This window comes from Haliotis asinina, chromosome 2 (genome assembly GCF_037392515.1).
Source record: "Haliotis asinina isolate JCU_RB_2024 chromosome 2, JCU_Hal_asi_v2, whole genome shotgun sequence".
NCBI classification, from domain to species: Eukaryota; Metazoa; Mollusca; class Gastropoda; order Lepetellida; family Haliotidae; genus Haliotis; species Haliotis asinina.
The window spans coordinates 69949523-69967908 of NC_090281.1; the positions used below are offsets into that span (position 1 = coordinate 69949523).

An 18386-nucleotide genomic window follows, 5' to 3' on the forward strand; every position below is an offset into this window, starting at 1 on the left:
TATCCTTTCCCAGGCTTCTTCACAACGTATTGTTGCACTGTGGGTGAAATCCGGAAATATATAAAGGAACGCTTTTCTGTGTACCCATGCTCTTACGTGGAGCGGCCATGACCTAATAAAGTATGTTCAGTAACCATGGGTAGGAAAACGAACAGTAGCGTGTTCTCTCTCTCTCTCTCTCCGTACGCGCACATTTGGACTTTTCTGTGAGTCTGTTGTGAGAACATAAATCTGTCTGGACAACATGCAGGATAACAGCATGCATCGTGTTCAACTTGTTTGGGTGTGACATGGCTGGATATTAAACCACTCACTACACCACAGGGCTGCTCTCTAGATGGAAGTACAGCGCTGCGGTTGCTTTTGCAAGACAGCCCTGTTTGAATGACATGATGTATAGCCTGTAGCGACCAGAACTGGGATAAACAGTCCACAATGTCGTAAAACCCTATTTACTGCACGCACTGTAACTCGTGAAGACAGGTCAGACACAGGTCAGCGCTGTGAAATATCATCCTCGGTAACTATCTATCTATCTTGTTACTCTGACAATGGCATAGTTGGAATGAGGAGGTGTTCCTGGGTAAGTAAGTAGCGTAAAAGTTTGCGAACGATAACCTTAAATTGTTCGTACGAAACCTAACTACTCTGAGCATAGATGTCTAAGTTAATTTATCAGATATGCCAAGCCTATTTTGTCTGCACGAGGTGACATACTTGCCGATCTGGAAAACGAGAGAAGAGTGTTTATGACGGAGTGATTAAGACTGTCTGTGGCAGTTAGTGAAATAAGCTCAATTCAAAAAGGGGCAGTGATGTTTATGAGATCGGTCACTTTTATCGGGTGATTCCTACTTTTTAAAGAGGTTTAAGTTCGGAACAGCCTACGACCAAAACTGTCAATGCGCGGGTAGTAAATACGGCGTGCGGTTTAGTTTACAACTGTAGTTGGGCGAGGACTGGGAGGCCATACCGCAGTTAATCTTGGAAACTGTTGATTCCACATTGTTATCTTATATCTGCACCTGTACGTGACACTCAGTGGTACAAGGTAAGTGCAGGTGAATACTAGTACATCGGAGAAGTACATACTGTCATTAATGATATTTTCATAACGCATTAATGTCTATATGAGAGTAAAAAAAGAGTCCCTGTGAAGCGTATGGAAGCGTAAATCTGTATGTACCGGGCTAACATATAAAAATGGTACTCACCACAAGGTGATTTCTCATGACACATAGTCTAAGATAATGGGGTATGCATTTCGTTCAGTCCGCATATTACAGCCTCAATACAGAAAGTCCCTACTAAATTAATTGCTGTATGTTTGGATTGGGTATTACCAATTTAAGGTTCCGCTTCGTAAGATGCCGTTATAATATTTATGCATGTATAGGTCCGGCTCCTATTCTCTCGCTGGTTTCCTATTCTCGCTGTAAAACACGCTTCTGCCGAGATCGGTGATGCTAAGCGGTTGTTTACATCACTGACCGGTAACTGGGATGTGGTCCAGGTTTGGGAATGATGAAAAATTTGCTATGTAACGAAGTTTCTCCAAATTACAGAAATCATAACTTTTTCCCGCCCTTTCCGACAGGATTCCATTTCCTTGAACTTCATAACGTTACTTCCTCGTTATGCCGCGAGAATAGCAGATGAGTCATTACGTCAGTGGCGGACGACCTTGTTTTTTACCGAGCTCAAGAGTGGTAATACAGCTGATGGGTCAGGCAGCTGATAGATGCAGATGTTAGAGAGACGTCTCTTTACACCAAGCATTCATACGATAAGAACCCGTACCGCGAGAATAGGAAACACCAGTTATATATGCAACAAAAGATCTGTGGGTCAAATCTGACCGAATGTCACCATCTCAGTTTAACACATCGGGCAAACATATACACCTCATACAACAACCCTTACTGCCCACGGTTTGGGCTTCCCATACAATGATGTATACTGTCTATTTCTGAAGAGTGAGTATGGATTTACGTTACTTTCAGCAATATTCCAGCAATATCACGGTCGGGGACACTTAGAATGGGCTTCTCACCCTAGCCAGGTGTATGATGTGGGGACATGTTGCTGAAGAAGATAACTGGGGCGAGAGTGTTGGCGAAGCCTATATAATATCCCACTTGATTAAAAAGAAACTGTACCACATTTCACATGAAAGAAACATGCAGTCACCAATCTGAGAGTAAACAAATTTTTTACCCAATACAGTTCCGCCTTTCTTATTGTCAGACTCAATGGTTAGCGTCAATTACAAGTTAAGAAATACGTTATCGATAATCTCACTTTTCCAACACAGTAAGATTCTTTCAAACAAACATAGAAAGTCAATGTTCTGAAGTGAGTGAGTGAGTTAGTATTTAACGTCACATCGGCAGTATTGCAGCCATATCGTGACGAGAACGATTAATTATAAAAATACAAATGAATTACTAGCACGGACATTGTAAAACCCTGTCAACGAAGGACAATAAAACTGCATAGAATATCACAGAATAGAATATAAAACTAGTGAATAGACCTAAAACAATGTATCTATAGAGGACAGTACAATATAAAAATGAGCTATAGGTTGCCAACAACTGAAGGTAGATCACCATACTATTGACCATGGTGACTTACAGTACATCTGCTTCCTGCATGGACCCTAGCTGGATTTACATCATCCCTTCAGCTGTTAGCAATTTAGACAAATCTAGCTATGAAGTAAAAACACACTTATTCTACGATTAAAAAGCTGGAAAACTGAAATTTACGTCAAATGTTTTTGGACTTACGTACCCTCTCAGGAGGACAATTATTTTACGGTACTTCAACCCCCTTTGAGGGTACAGCCACTAACGATTTGAGTTACTAATTTAATCTTCCAATTTTAAAACATTTATCTACTTACAGTTCGGTTAACAAATTTAATTTCTTTAAAAATGCAATAATTAAATGAGGACTAACACTGTTAAAAAGATCCTTCATAGTATGTGAATTAAAATACTGATCCCTTGTGGTGGAATACTCAACACAGTCAAGCAAGATATGCTTGACTGTGATTCTTTCATCACAAGGGATGCAGAACGGAGGATCCTCACCTTTCAAAAGGTATTCATGTGTATATCTGGTGTGGCCTATACGACATCGCCGCATGATGACCTCTTCAAATCTGGACTGACAACCCAAGTAGGTGTAACCAATATAGGGTTTTATTGCATGTAATGTATTTATGCCCACTTGGGTGTCCCACTTCTTCTGCATCAGATCACGGATGTAAGTTCTAATGCTGGCTTTATAATCAGAGTATGGAATAAGAAGTGGTGTCACAGATTTGTTGAGTGCTGCCTTGGCAGCAAGATCGGCCATTGCGTTACCGGAAATACCTACGTGGCTGGGTAACCAACAAAAGATGATGTCGTATTGGCCAGTGGCAAGATTATTATACAATTCAATAATTTCTATTAAAAGTGGATGTTTACAAGAGATATTTTTAATAGCCTGAAGGCAAGAAAGAGAGTCGGAATAGATTATATATTGTTTACGTTTAGGGTGTCTTTGAATATATTTGAGAGCTGTTAATATGGCGTTAGCTTCTGCCGTAAAAATAGAACTATTATCTGGTAATCGAGAAGATATTGTTCTGGATCCAAAGACAGTGGCACAAGCAACTGCGCCACCGTCCTTGGACCCATCTGTAAATAAGGATTTATAATTGCTATATTTATGTTTCAGTTGATTATATACTTGTTTATACTGTAATTCATTCGTTTCTGATTTTTTAAAAGTCGTTAATGTTAGGTCAACTTGTGGCCTAACCAACTGCCAAGGAGGAGAAGAAAGAAGACGGGAAGGAGCTATGTTTTCCAGCTCAGTGCTGGCAGCAGAAATAAGTGGTTTTATTCTTAAACCAAGAGGCGGAACAAGAGAAGATTTCTTTTTGTATAAATCCTCATACAGGGGATTGAAAACACAGTTATATGCAGGGTTGGACTCATTTGAATATAATTTTGTTACATACTGTAAAGCTAATTTTATACGTCGCTGCTCAAGAGATGGTTCGTCAGCCTCGACATACAGGCTGTCAACAGGTGAAGTTCTAAAGGAGCCAAGACAAAGTCTTAGACCTTGATGATGGACTGAATCTAATAGTTTTAAGTTGCTTTTGCAGGCTCCACCATAGACAATGGAGCCATAATCGAGTTTCGAACGCACGAGAGATCGATATAGATGGAGAAGGGTAGCTTGATCCCCTCCCCATTTTGAATTTGAAACCACTTTCAATAAGTCAAGTGCTTTCAGGCATTTAGTTTTAAGTGATTTAATATGTGGTAGAAACGTTAAGTGTGAGTCAAAAATGAGACCCAAGAACTTAGCTTCCTTCACAACTTTGATGGGAGTGCCATCTAGAGAGAGTTCAGGGTCCTTATGTGGCTTATATTTTCTGCAAAAATGTATACAATTAGTTTTGGATTTAGAAATTTAAAGCCGTTTTCAAGACACCATTTATTTATTTTGTTTAAACACAGCTGCAGTTGCCGTTCAATAGTATGCATGGTTTTACCACGACAAGAAATATTAAAATCATCCACAAATAACGATCCATCAATTGAATCGTTTAAAACTTTTGATAAACTATTTATCTTTATGCTAAAAAGTGTAACAGACAAAATACTGCCTTGTGGAACACCCTGATCCTGATTGTAATGATCAGACAGGGTAGAACCCACACGGACCTGGAATTGTCTGTTATTTAAAAACTTGGCTATAAATTCAGGCAAACGACCTCGCAAACCGAAGCCATGTAAATCTCGTAAAATGCCATATTTCCAAGTTGTGTCATATGCTTTTTCAAGATCAAAAAAGATAGACACAGCGTGCTGTTTGTTAATTAGTGCGTTTTTTACAAATGATTCCAAACGAACTAAGTGATCGACTGTACTTCTGTTTTTCCGGAAACCACATTGTATATCTGTGATAAGGTTATTAGTTTCCAAGTACCAAACAAGTCGATTATTTATCATGCGTTCCATGGTCTTGCAAACACAGCTTGTCAATGAAATCGGACGATAATTGGACGGATCCGTATGATCACGTCCAGGTTTAGGTATGGGTACCACTATTGCATCATGCCATGAAGAAGGAAATTTCCCGGAAGTCCAAATATCATCAAATATATACAAGAGTGTCTCTAAACAGGATTCTGGTAAGTGCTTCAGAAGTTGATAATGTATGTTATCAGCTCCTGTAGCAGTGTCATGAGCTTGATCAAGAGCAGTATGGAGTTCATGAATAGAAAATGTTTCATTATAATCTTCTCCATTATCAGAATTGAAATTAATAGTTTTCTTTTCTTGTTGTTTTTGATATTGCTGGAATTTAGGTAAATAGTTGGAAGAGGAAGAGTGTTTAGCAAGGGTTTCACCCAGTTTATTTGCAATATCAGATTTATCCGTAAGTAACTGATCTCCATGTTTAAGATGATGGACAGTAGATTTAGTACCTTTACCTTTAATTTTCTGCACCATGTTCCATACCTTGGACATGGGTGTCCGAGAATTTATTTTGGATACATAATTTTGCCAAGATTGGCGTTTGTTCTGTTTAAAAGTACGCCGTGCTTTAGCATTTAGAATTTTAAATTTATATAAATGATGCACCATAGGATGGCGACGGAAATAATGTTCTGCTTTTTTCCTTGCCTTCCTAGCTTGTTTGCACTCATCGTTGAACCATGGTTTTCTTATGTGTGGAACTACAGAGGACATTGGTATACACTCATCAGCTATGGAATTCAGTTCATCAGAGAAGCATTTAATAGCATCGGGAACGTCAATAAAAAGCCCAGGTTGAAGTTTTTCAGCACACAGTGTTTCATATAAAGCCCAGTTAGCCTTTTTAAAATTTCGCCTTGATGATGGAGGAACATCAGATGGAGTTACAGCTTTTAATACAGTAGGAAAATGGTCACTTCCACAGAGGTCATCGTGGACTGACCATTCGAATTCATTTAGTAGTTCTGAATTTGTGAGTGACAAGTCGAGAGCAGAATAGGTCCCTGTACCAGGGTGTAAATATGTGCTGGAACCATCATTATAAATACATAAATCATTGTCAGAACAAAAATCCTCCAATAACTTACCTTTAGTGTTTGTAGCTACACTACCCCAGAGTGGGTTGTGTCCATTTAAATCTCCCATTATAATACATGGCTTCGGGAGCTGGTCATATAGAGCTTGAAGATCAGTTTTGGCAAACGTGGAAGACGGCGAAATATAAAGAGAGCATAGCGTAAACGCTACATGTAAAGTAACTCTAACTGCAACAGCCTGCATATTAGTATTAAGTGAAACATGGCTTTGAATAACGTTTTGTCTGACTAGAACGGATGATCCGCCAGTGGCCCTATCACCCGGAGGTGAAAAACAATGATATGCATTAAATTGACGAAGGTCAAATGTATCTGTTTGTTTTAAATATGTCTCTTGGAGACATATCGCTGAAGGTGTAAAATCTTGGACTAATAGCTGTAATTCATGTAAATTAATCCTCAATCCTCTGCAGTTCCACTGTATAATATTATTAGAATAAACTATCTTTTGGGGGGATTTATTGGGGATCTACCCCGCACTCTTTTGGAGGGCGACAAGCTATGTGCCCTAGAATGGACGTTTTCAGAAATGTCCATGTCTTCAAGAGACCCGTATTTATTAAACAGTTGAATTTTGTTCTGTGACCCTTTAGGAGCTCTGCCACTTTCTTGTTTTGAAGCATCAGGCTTTGGCTTCGGTTTACTTTTCACAGTTTGTTGACTATCAGCTGTCGATTGAGACTTTGAGTGTGACTGAGATGATGATTTGTGATCAGAAGAAGACTTTGAGGTACTAGGAAGTGATTCCTCAGTCTGAGATGATATGGCAGGGTATAAATGCTGTGGAGAATCACAATTTACCCAAGTCAAGGTAGTTTGGCAGCCTGTGGATGATTTTGTTATTTTAGGGGTAGACTCCAATGAAGTTTTTGCTACTGTAGCATAACTTTCTGGAAGATCAGACCTCTTTGCCATTTTTTTTGCCTCAGAATAGGAGATATTTTGAGTAAACTTTATTCTGTTTATCTCCATTTGCTCTTTCCAAACAGGACACTGTTTTGAAAATGAGGAGTCGTCGCCTGAGCAGTTGGTGCATTTTTTGACGTTACTGTCACAATCTTCTGTTGTGTGTGTCTTTTCACTGCAGTGAGCACACACAACAGACAATGTGCAAGTATTGACACCGTGGCCGAACTTTTGGCATTTGCAACACCGAGGGGGATTCGGAATGTACTTTTCCACACTGATATTACAGTATCCAGCTTTAAGTGATGTTGGAGCAGTAGGTGATGAGAAAGAAAACAGATAGGTATTAGTTTGAATAGTTGTGTTGTTTTTACGGGCTGTGAAACGTTTGACATATAATACACCCTGATATTTCATTTCGGAAGCGATATCAAGTTCAGACATGTCTGCCAGTAAGCGATCTCGATCACGTACGATTCCCTTGCTCGTGTTCAGTGTTTTGTGGGCCGTGACAGTGACCGGAGTGCCAACGAAAGTGTCAGTGTTCAAAAGGTTCGTTGACTGTTGCCTTTTGGCGCACTCGATCAACAGTGCACCAGAACGTAATTTTCTAATGTTCTTTACATCACCGGCAATGCCTTGAATACCTTTAGACACCGCAAAAGGGTTTAACTTTAAAGGTGCATTATCTTTGGTCTCAATGACAATAAAACGTGGCCAGTAGTCAATGTGTTTAGACGTTCTGAGGTCATCAACAGGGTCATTTTCAAGAGGACGTTTACTCTTTTTAGTGGGGGTTTCGTAAGCCATGGTGAGTTATTTAGGTTTCATCATCCGAGCTCCCCACCCACCACGGAGTATCACAAGGACAATGCTAAAGCAAGCGGGCCTCCAGCCTGCAGCACCAAGGATACCCGGATGATATACTCCAGCAGAAGAATTATGAATAATTGATCCACCAGATTGGCCCATGAGCCATCGCCTTCTGGACATACGACTCTAGGCAAAGTTTTGAACGTCAATATTCAAATCAAACATGTTTATAAAAATAAAACCAAGACCAAAATTACATCAATTTCAAATTATACTTGTGCAATGATAAATATACATAGATTCCATGCACAGGGCTTGGCATGACCAGCCGATTGGTCGAACCGGACCCATTCGGTCACCCGTCTAGGCGAAGTCAGGGCCAAAGTGGTGTATTGAGCAACAGGAACACGGTTGCAAGCTCCTATTGCCCTCAACCACCAGGATCCCTTCCTCCGCCGACACGGGCCGCAACCCACGGCAAACGGGTTGGTGGACCAAATATCCCCCCGGGTCCACTACGGGGGTGTTGGCGAGCTCTTAGCGTGACCCAGCACCCACCACGAGGAGGTGGCTCGCCACGGGTGCCATGTTCTGAAGTTGAAGGTAAATATGAACGTTCCGTGTTTAAAGGGGAGATAACTCTGCACGTTCAAGGTTGCTCACTTTTCTTTGCTTATTACATGTTTCTGTTATTGTATTTAGTCAGAAACCTATGACTGCCGAATTCGAATGCCGTTTCACCCAGTGAAGTTTTTGGGTTTGCTGGCACCATTTCCATCATCGTGTGTTCCATCGAAGTGCCAAACACACACCTCCAAGACTAGGATCACTTCGGTCTGCCCTCCCATGTTAGACATAAGGCCGTGATGGAATTAGATCACTATTTAAATCGATGTGGTAGCAAAGTGGTTAAAGCGTTCCCTCGTCCCACCGAAGACTTGTGTTCGAGTCTCACGATGGTTATAACGTGTAAAGGATATTTCGGATGTTCCTCGCCGTGATATTTGCTGAAATATTACTAAACCCGTACTGTGGAACTAAACACAAAACACCCACTCACCTATTACTATGCACCAATCACAAAATTCGAAATAGATTTCATCTGCACACTTACGAACGATACACTTGAGTTTTAGAGCACAGTGTGATCGTTCCAGCAATTCTTGTGTTTCCTCCAGAGACAAACGGTCAGCAATGATACGTAACGTTTTGCAACGACTAGCACGGAGGCTGACATACGCACATGACCGGACCTACCGTACGAGCACTTCGGACGTCAACGTAACCTTTCGGAAAGCCACGATCGACGACTACGAAGGCGTGATGGTCATCAACCATCACGTGCTACGTGGACGAGACTATCTTCCAGCAGGATACCACAGAACAGTTACAGACCCAAACATATCAGCTCTTGTTGGTGAAGTCGACAACCAAATTGTACGTATACCATTTAGAGTTTTCCCAGAAATTGTTGAGAAAATCTTTGTCTCCTAATCCTAATAACAGTATGTGAAAATTGATGTGCCCAGCTCGGCTCCCACAGCCACCTAAACTAACTTTATATAATGAGGTACTCAGTGTGGAGGGAACTCAAATAGCCCCAAGAATACATCTTACTAAATCATGAGTTATCTCCCCTGTCATAGCAGAAGGCTTCTTCGTTGACATGGCAGATTTTACTGCAGAAGAGACTAAAATTGCTGGTTCTAGATGATACCTACACTCGATTAAAACATCCGACGGTACACATTTGTGTAAAACCATTTTTTGCCACGTTCCATGGTGCTATCCTAGCGTAACGACTGTCGTAAGTTTCCATGTGAAGTATAAGGCTTTCGATTACTGCATTATTGCGGTATTGTAACTTGCTTGTTTCCCATGCGGATTTGTATATGGGTTTTGGAGAGTGTTGTTTGGTGTCTCATGTGTTTCCATGGCATTGTTTCACACAAGAAGTGCACATGAGGACCATAGTTCCTTATCTTTTTTGCACCCAGGATACGTTGGAGTTAGTGCCTAGTTTCACATCATCAACATTTAGTAACTTTGAACAAAATTGCCTCTGTTTACCCTGCAGAAACTCAGTGATGTAATTTTGCAGATTGCCTTCGTGTGTGGGAGACTCCTGGATGGCTGTAGGACGCTGCTATTCACGGGCGGACGTACACACGGATCCGTCAGAGGTCAAGGCGTGATGGGGCGACTGTTAAAGCACCTGAGGTCAGGGTATTCCAGCAATGACAACATCCTGTATGAAATGTTTGAGACAGAATATGGTCACCCGATGCTGTCCCATCCATACTCACAGGGTTCGTCACTGGTTCTGCAAAGGGTAATGTACAAATACGGTTAATAATAATAGTGGCCTTTCAGACAACGCCTTTTCCACACATGCATGCTCAAAGCACTAACACATTATTACCCCGGATAACCAAAGCTGCCTGTGAGGTTTTTAGTTACATGACTTACCCCACCGGGTACCCACTTTCTGCTGGGTCAACACATTATTACCCCGGATAACCAAAGCTGCCTGTGAGGTTTTTAGTTACATGACTTACCCCACCGGGTACCCACTTTCTGCTGGGTCAACAGAAGCAATTTTTACACACGTACACAAACCTATACACTAAATACATTGAGACATTCAGGGCATGGATGCCTTCACTAAACACTCCCTATCAATAATGTAGAAATTGTAATGAAATGTTACAATATTCAGCTTTCCTTCTTTGTTTCCTCCAGCCTAATAATAAATTTACCAGAGCAACTTAATGTCAAGTACAAAATAAATTATATCATAACATCAACCGTTGTATCTTCTTCGTAAACAGGGGGCGCCGAAGACCCGAGTTCGATTCCCCACATGGGTACAATGAGTGAAGCCCATTTTCTGGTGTCCCCTGCCGTGATATTGCTAGAATATTGCTAAACGCGGCGTAAAACTAAACTCACTCACTCTTCGTAAACATATTTTCTAATTTCAGTATGCATACACGTTACATATATTTTGTCATGTAATTTAAATAATAAACCTTCACCTCACCATGTTATTCTGATGATTCTCTAAACAGTTGTTAAACTATCGACCAACTGTTGTTTTGTTTTTTTTCCTCTCTTTTCAGCCTGTCCATTGTTTCCCTTTTCACATGAACGACATTCACCTTAAAAAACTGTCTCTTAATGACAACCAGTTTTCGGTACCTACACAACCAGACCTGGAAAGACTTATGTCGAATAAACAAAACCATGGCTACCTTTTTCCAGCGGATCGGCTCATTGTGAACAGGATTCCGTTCAGGGCTCATCCTCAAAACGTTCCTCTGATGTTCGCTGTCGAGGCTTGCTTTCACACTGGCAAATCCCCGCGGGAGTGTCTTTCATTTGGCAAAAGCTACTGGTGTAAACTCGGCTTAGCTTATAACCTTGACATCTACGGAGACGACCCTGTAGGGCTTAGAGCCCACGTATACAAGCACCTGCAAGAGATAGCCAATATTCCAAAGATACGCCGAGAAATGTTCAGAAGTAAGAATGGGAGTGAAAGAGAGGCGCAAGATGAAGCTGATGAAAGAGTCCACCTCCTCATCTTTGGGTCGGAGTCTGTGGATATGAGTGGTGTCTACGACGCCCTGAGTTCATTAGGCATCAAACGTGCGGAATGGCCAGACAAGGCTCAAGTCGTCATTGAAAGAGACTTCAGATCAGAGTAGTAGAGACTGGCCAGACAAGGCGCAGGTCGTCACTGAAAGAGACTTCTGAGTAGAGCAGTACAGACCAGCAAGACATGACTTAGGTAGTCATTAAAAGAGACCAGAGTAGAGTAACACTCAGTCAGGCTAGCCACACGAGGCTCACGCGGTCACTGAAGACTTCAAAGCAGAGTCGGTGCTGACTCCGCAGAGGTCCAAATAACAGAAGGGGGATCACGAGTACTTTTAAGACCAGAACAATCTCTTCGCCGCCATTTCAAGGAAGTTCCAAAACTGGCACGGACTGGCCATTCTGTATTCTGTCACAAGCCCAGACATCAGTTATGAGTTTTTATACTTTTATACTTATTTATGTATTTATGTACAAAGTGAACGTTCAGGATATCCTGTAAAAATATTATCTCGGACTGGGGAACTAATTCCCTTTAAGCATGAAAGGTGTACTGCCCCTGCTTCAGAGAATGAGACAGTATTGTGATGAAATGAGAAATTCTTTATGAAAAGCTCAATCCGCTAGCGACAGAAACACAAATATTCTTCCCTGATCAAAGGATACGATTTCTGCTTTGTGAAAACGTATGCCAAATCCAGTGCAATTACAAACTAGACAGTCCATCGCTAGCTTAAGAACAAGTCTATGTTTTGGTTCAAAGGCGAGATTGGCCAACGAACCACAGCATCAATCACATTACTCTGAGGGTTTTTTTATTTTAGGTCCATATTTTTAAAGATATCAATTGATATTTTGTTAACTGCTTGTAATTTTCGACTTTCACTTCGAGCACTACGATTATTAGTTTTGTCATTTGTGACGTGTGGTACTACCTGTACAACCTGAAACTGATTCAGTGTAGATTAGTATTCGAGTATTCCACGACGTAGAGTCTTGTTTGGTTTTTCCAAGACGCGTGATATATGCCTGTATTATTTGTTATAGTTGGAATTTAAAGAGCTAATGTACGTATCCGTGTGGTTTTTATTTCTAAAGGTATGTATATAAGAAATGTTTAATGTATAGCATAGTCACGCATAGTCATGCACTATCTATATTCTGTTTAATGCATACTTCCCGTTAAATGTTCAGACTCTCTTAAAACACTCACTATATGTTATGTATGTGTATAATGTTATATGTATCCACCGACTTTAGGGAGCCAAGTGCACGAGGATCGTGCATCAAATTGCTACAGCTGCGTTTGGGTGTAAAGTTTTGTTAAGAATTCGCCAGTTTTCATTGATTTTTATCATTTACTGAAATCATGACACTAATCTTTTCAACGATATGAATTTGTTTTACATTACATTAGTTCATGTGTAAATAGTACCTTTTGACAGTATGGAATGTTTTGCAAAATATAGTGTAGAACAGTTGCATGGCGGAAGTGGTTATATTAACACTAGTGAGTCTAAGATGTTCATGGGAAGTATATTTTGATTGACTGAAGGACGACTCAGGGAAGCGTTTTTGAAGCCAGGTTCAGGCAGCTCGTCGGGAAAACATATTCCGTAGAAGATATCGCACAAAGATATTTTTCAAGTTAATGAATGTCAGTTGTATACTAGTAGTATGACAGAAGCACTAGGCGGCTTGTCAGGCGTGATTGATAAGGGGATAAGGAAGCATCAATGATGACATATGTCTGGGAGGACAAACCTTGGGAGCTTAACACATAGCGACAGGATAGTAATTGCAAACACACTGCCTGAGCATTCGATAAATCTAGACGTCTACGAGCGGCTGACATGCTGGGTTAATCTTGGTTTTATGTGAAAAATCACAGATGCCATATGTTTGGAACCGCTTTAGTATTTTTTGTATGATAACGCTTCTATCCCAATTTTAGGAAACATTTTGTTATTTTGTCTTAACATTAAAATTATTGGGTGGAGAAGGCATTGTGACTTGTTGATAGTGTAATGTCGTGGTCCAATGGTGTGCTCTTGATATCAACCACTGGTTGAAGCTGTGATATTAATAACTTTGAAATTAAAAGCACAAACGAAACGGAAAATAGTATATTATACGACTATGATGTTAAACAGTACGCGAATTACCCACCGTATAAAATCCTCTTCTCTCACCGTAAAGATTCTGGGTAAGAATCATACACACTTGACAAGGACAGATACACATAGACACCAATATAGCCTGCAAACTGCCATTAACACACGCGGACATTTAGGGACACTTGCATGAAAGTGACCTCATGCAGACACTAACACACAGACACTAACACGTGCAAGTGACCTCATGCAGACACTAACACACAGACACTAACACGCACATGCACACAGAGACACATTAACATACACCAACAGGAACACACACGTGCTTGTGTTTAATGCTCATGTTATCAGCCATCGGTACGTGAAGCCTGTACTAGCGCTGACACTCAATATCGGTATAGCTGTAATAGTGCAGAGAGTCGGAATAAACATGGTGCATTTTTGTAAGAAGACAGGTTTCGTCGTCCCCAACAATAAAGGCGACGTTTACTTATATCATATCAAACATAAAACTTCTTTTTATCGAATACTATAACTACTATATACTGCGTCTTTTCGCATCTCTCTCTCTCTCTCTCTCTCTCTCTCTCTCTCTCTCTCTCTCTCTCTCTCTCTCTCTCTCTCTCTCTTATGACCTAATAAAGTATGTTCAGTGACCATGGGTAAGAAAACGAACAGTAACGTGTTATAGCTCCTCTCTTCCTCTCTCTCTCTCTCTCTCTCTCTCTCTCTCTCTCTCTCTCTCTCTCTCTTATGACCTAATAAAGTATGTTCAGTGACCATGGGTAAGAAAACGAACAGTAACGTGTTATAGCTCCTCTCTCTCTCTCTCTCTCTCTCTCTCTCTCTCTCTCTCTCTCTCTCTCTCTCTCTCTCTCTCTCTCTCTCTCTCTCTCTCTCTCTCTCTCTCTCTCTCTCTCTCTCTCTCTCTGAACTTGGGATTCGAACCCAAGAATTGATGACACTTGTACCACAGCTGGACTTGGGTACAGTAAATCCCCTGTTAGAAATTAACAATTCATTCAAGGGATTTGAATAATGTAGCTTCATGATGAAATACGCTATAGAATGTGTGCCTTGCATGACACAGCATTAAGATGACTTTGAGTAGATTGGTGCAAATAATAATAAACAATTTTGTTTCCATCTTCCGCCCGCCCTGAAGACGTTCCGACGTGAACTAAATGAAGGTTTTTATTCGGCTGTAACAAATTATGCCCTTTCTGTGTTAAACATATACTCGTACCCTAAAAAACTGGTCATCTAGATATGGCTTCTTCCATGATTATTTATAAATAATTCCGTAGCAAAGTAAAACAATATTCATTATACATCAATTTCAAGAAATGTAAATGTTAGCATATCATAAAAGACGTTACACAATAGGTTGGAAAACTATTTATTTCTTGTCGCCGGCCCATCCTCTCTTTTGCTGGTTGAGATTTGAGATGTTAAAGACATAAAAACTTCCGGATGCCCTATCCACCAGCTTTATCTTTAACAGGAACCGAAGAGAATGAACGGATTAACACAAGCGAAAAAGAAACGCTGGATTGTTTGTGTCAATTTTCGTAACAGCCTCGCAGAAATGTATGGCAATGATGGACAACAATACAGTTTTTCAGGGACTGTGAGGCAGATTACTTGTTTAAAGGATGTCGGCAGCAACAGAAACTGGAATAGTAAAACGTTGGTGAGGCTCTGGCCTTTAATGGTTAATAGTGCTGGTGTTCACGTTTGTTCCTCGTGTTTAGTGTATACCATAGCGTTAATACCTACGTTGGACATGCCTGCCATCCCTGTTTCTTTCCATCATATTTCCTCCGCGATGTGGTGATTCGATCCCCGGCCCCGTCACACCAAAAGACGATAAAATATGGTACTTGTTGTTCCCTGCCTGGTATTAATGGGTACAACAAGGTCTGGTCGGGTCGGAGCCAGTATAATATGTCTGAGTGACGTATTCATTGTAAAGTGAGGCATGGTACTTCAATGAGCTAGCACTATGGATGGACATAGTTATTATTAGTTTATTAGTTTCAGTAGGCTCACATAACCTCACGGGCTCCCTCCCTCTCTCTCTCTCTCTCTCTCTCTCTCTCACACACACACACACACACACACACACACACACACACCACGTTGTCATGTGAGCGAGTACGACGTTGCCACGGCAACGTTTATTGATTATCTCCCCTGGTTACAAAATTATACAAGCGTCCGGTAAATCTCTTCTGAACAATTTGGTTTCGACAGTAAACTGTTGCCGAACATGCTCGCGATGATCGACTTAAATCCACGACGAAATATGGCATATACTGGGAAGAACATGAGGTTTTTTTTCAGTCTTCCATTCAAACAAAAGAAAGGTATCCTCAAAAGGATAGAGTGTTGTAGGAAGCCTTTCACTTAAAGTGTTCGTTCTTCACGTCCAATTCTTCGAACCGGTGCAAAATATGAAAACCATTCCTCGACCGTTCTAAATATTCTGAAGTCATGTAAAACGAAATGTGAAATCACTCACCCATCCCCCACAATATTCGACTAACCAGGGTACGTTGAGTTCATGTATTCACAATGTAATACTATATCACAGGATTATAAGTAACAGCGATATATGCAAATCTCCCCTAGTGGCTAGTGAATTTATTTTCAGGGGGTCATTTCATAATTATATCACTTTCTCTGACTTGTTAAGGTATGATACACTTTTAATTCTTTTTTTTTAATTATTGTGTTATCTGGTAACTTCTCTGAGACATAGCTAGCAAAATATGTAAACTATTTTCATAACTACTGAAATCAAACACAAGCACAACCCCAATATGCCTTCTTCATCTGTATATCTCACCTCTCTATATAACCTTCACCATTTGCACTTCCTGAACCTTCCTTACGCACACTTTACATTCAGCGGCTTCACACGTCACACCTTCAACGCCCACACCTTCACCTTCTACGTTCTACACCTTAACGTTCCACACCTTTAAATGTTATACCTTTACACGGAGCAACGTTACATTCCACATCTTCAAATTCTACACCTTCAAACATCTAACCTTTACATCCCCCACTTCACGTTCCACACCTTCACACATAACATGTTTACATTTCCCTCTTCACACGTCACCCCTTTGAATCCCCACTTTCACATGTCACCCCTTTGAATCCCCACCTTCACACGTCACACATTTGAATCCCCACCTTCACACGTCACACCTTTGAAACCCCACCTTCACATGTCACCCCTTTGAATCCCCACCTTCACACGTCACCCCTTTGAATCCCCACCTTCACATGTCACATCTTTGAATCCCCACCTTCACACGTCACCCCTTTGAATCCCCACCTTCACACGTCACACCTTTGAATCCCCACCTTCACACGTCACCCCTTTGAATCCCCACCTTCACACGTCACCCCTTTGAATCCCCACCTTCACACGTCACCCCTTTGAATCCCCACCTTCACACGTCACCCCTTTGAATCCCCACCTTCACATGTCACACCTTTGAATCCCCACTTTCACACGTCACCCCTTTGAATCCCCACCTTCACACGTCACACCTTTGAATCCCCACCTTCACACGTCACACCTTTGAATCCCCACCTTCACACGTCACACCTTTGAATCCCCACCTTCACACGTCACCCCTTTGAAACCCCACCTTCACATGTCACCCCTTTGAATCCCCACCTTCACACGTCACCCCTTTGAATCCCCACCTTCACATGTCACACCTTTGAATCCCCACCTTCACACGTCACCCCTTTGAATCCCCACCTTCACACGTCACCCCTTTGAATCCCCACCTTCACATGTCACACCTTTGAATCCCCACCTTCACACGTCACACCTTTGAATCCCCACCTTCACACGTCACACCTTTGAATCCCCACCTTCACACGTCACCCCTTTGAATCCCCACCTTCACACGTCACACCTTTGAATCCCCACCTTCACACGTCACACCTTTGAATCCCCACCTTCACACGTCACACCTTTGAATCCCCACCTTCACAAGTCACACCTTTGAATCCCCACCTTCACACGTCACACCTTTGAATCCCCACCTTCACACGTCACCCCTTTGAATCCCCACCTTCACACGTCACACCTTTGAATCCCCACCTTCACACGTCACACCTTTGAATCCCCACCTTCACAAGTCACTGTAACCATTATGTCCCTAGTAAAAGTTCAGCAACCACCATCGTGCTTCATTCACAGTCATTATGAAATTTCTCGCAAGCAAGACACACCCTTATTATACCAGTTAGGTTGGTCAAGTAGTTTGATTGTAAGCCCACAGTTCATATTTACTGCTTGACGACTTAAGTCAAGATGCCGTGTTGTACCGATTGGGACTAGAGTTCATGATGTGCGCGAGGAGCATTGTCTAATTTCTTTCAGCTTGTGGTGCCGTTGTTGGCCGTGTTACTTCTTGATGTTGACAATAATTACAATGATCATGGCATGTTCACTTATTACTTATGCTCACATGTAACATGAATTTCTAACTGTCCATGCTATTGTTTGTTCCCAGTAGTTCACTATGCTGTAATGGCGTCACGGTCCATAGTGGGAAGCCTTATAAGGAGGTGGTCCATAGTGGGAGCTTAGAGCAGAATCAGTTAAAAAGGTGTGAAAACATGCGGGCCATAGTGAGACGGGCCATACTGGGAGGTTACCAAAGTAAACATGTATGCTCTAAATATTCATAAACATTCCGCCGTCATATTGCTGGAATATTGCTAAACACTGCATGAAACCATACTCACTCATGCGGTTTGTGTCCGTA

At 41.4% G+C, this 18386-nt stretch overlaps 1 protein-coding gene across 1 annotated transcript; it reads left to right on the forward strand.

The window, feature by feature from the left end:
* The first annotated feature begins 945 nt into the window (after positions 1 to 945).
* Positions 946 to 13589, forward strand: LOC137272833 (uncharacterized). The gene is made up of 4 exons (XM_067805238.1): positions 946 to 1051; positions 9046 to 9304; positions 9969 to 10199; positions 10990 to 13589. The coding sequence occupies exons 2-4, from the start codon at positions 9062 to 9064 to the stop codon at positions 11575 to 11577; spliced, it is 1062 nt and encodes a 353-aa protein (XP_067661339.1). The 5' UTR covers positions 946 to 1051; positions 9046 to 9061; the 3' UTR covers positions 11578 to 13589.
* Positions 13590 to 18386: the final 4797 nt, after the last annotated feature.

What these genes read in the sequence shown, in the direction of transcription:
- LOC137272833 (XM_067805238.1), top strand. Translation starts at nt 9,062, where the DNA reads ATGATACGTAACGTTTTGCAACGACTAGCACGGAGGCTGACATACGCA. An exon ending in GTGAAGTCGACAACCAAATT is followed by an intron (nt 9,305 to 9,968) that starts GTACGTATACCA and finishes GTAATTTTGCAG; the next exon opens with ATTGCCTTCGTGTGTGGGAG. An exon ending in CGTCACTGGTTCTGCAAAGG is followed by an intron (nt 10,200 to 10,989) that starts GTAATGTACAAA and finishes CTCTCTTTTCAG; the next exon opens with CCTGTCCATTGTTTCCCTTT.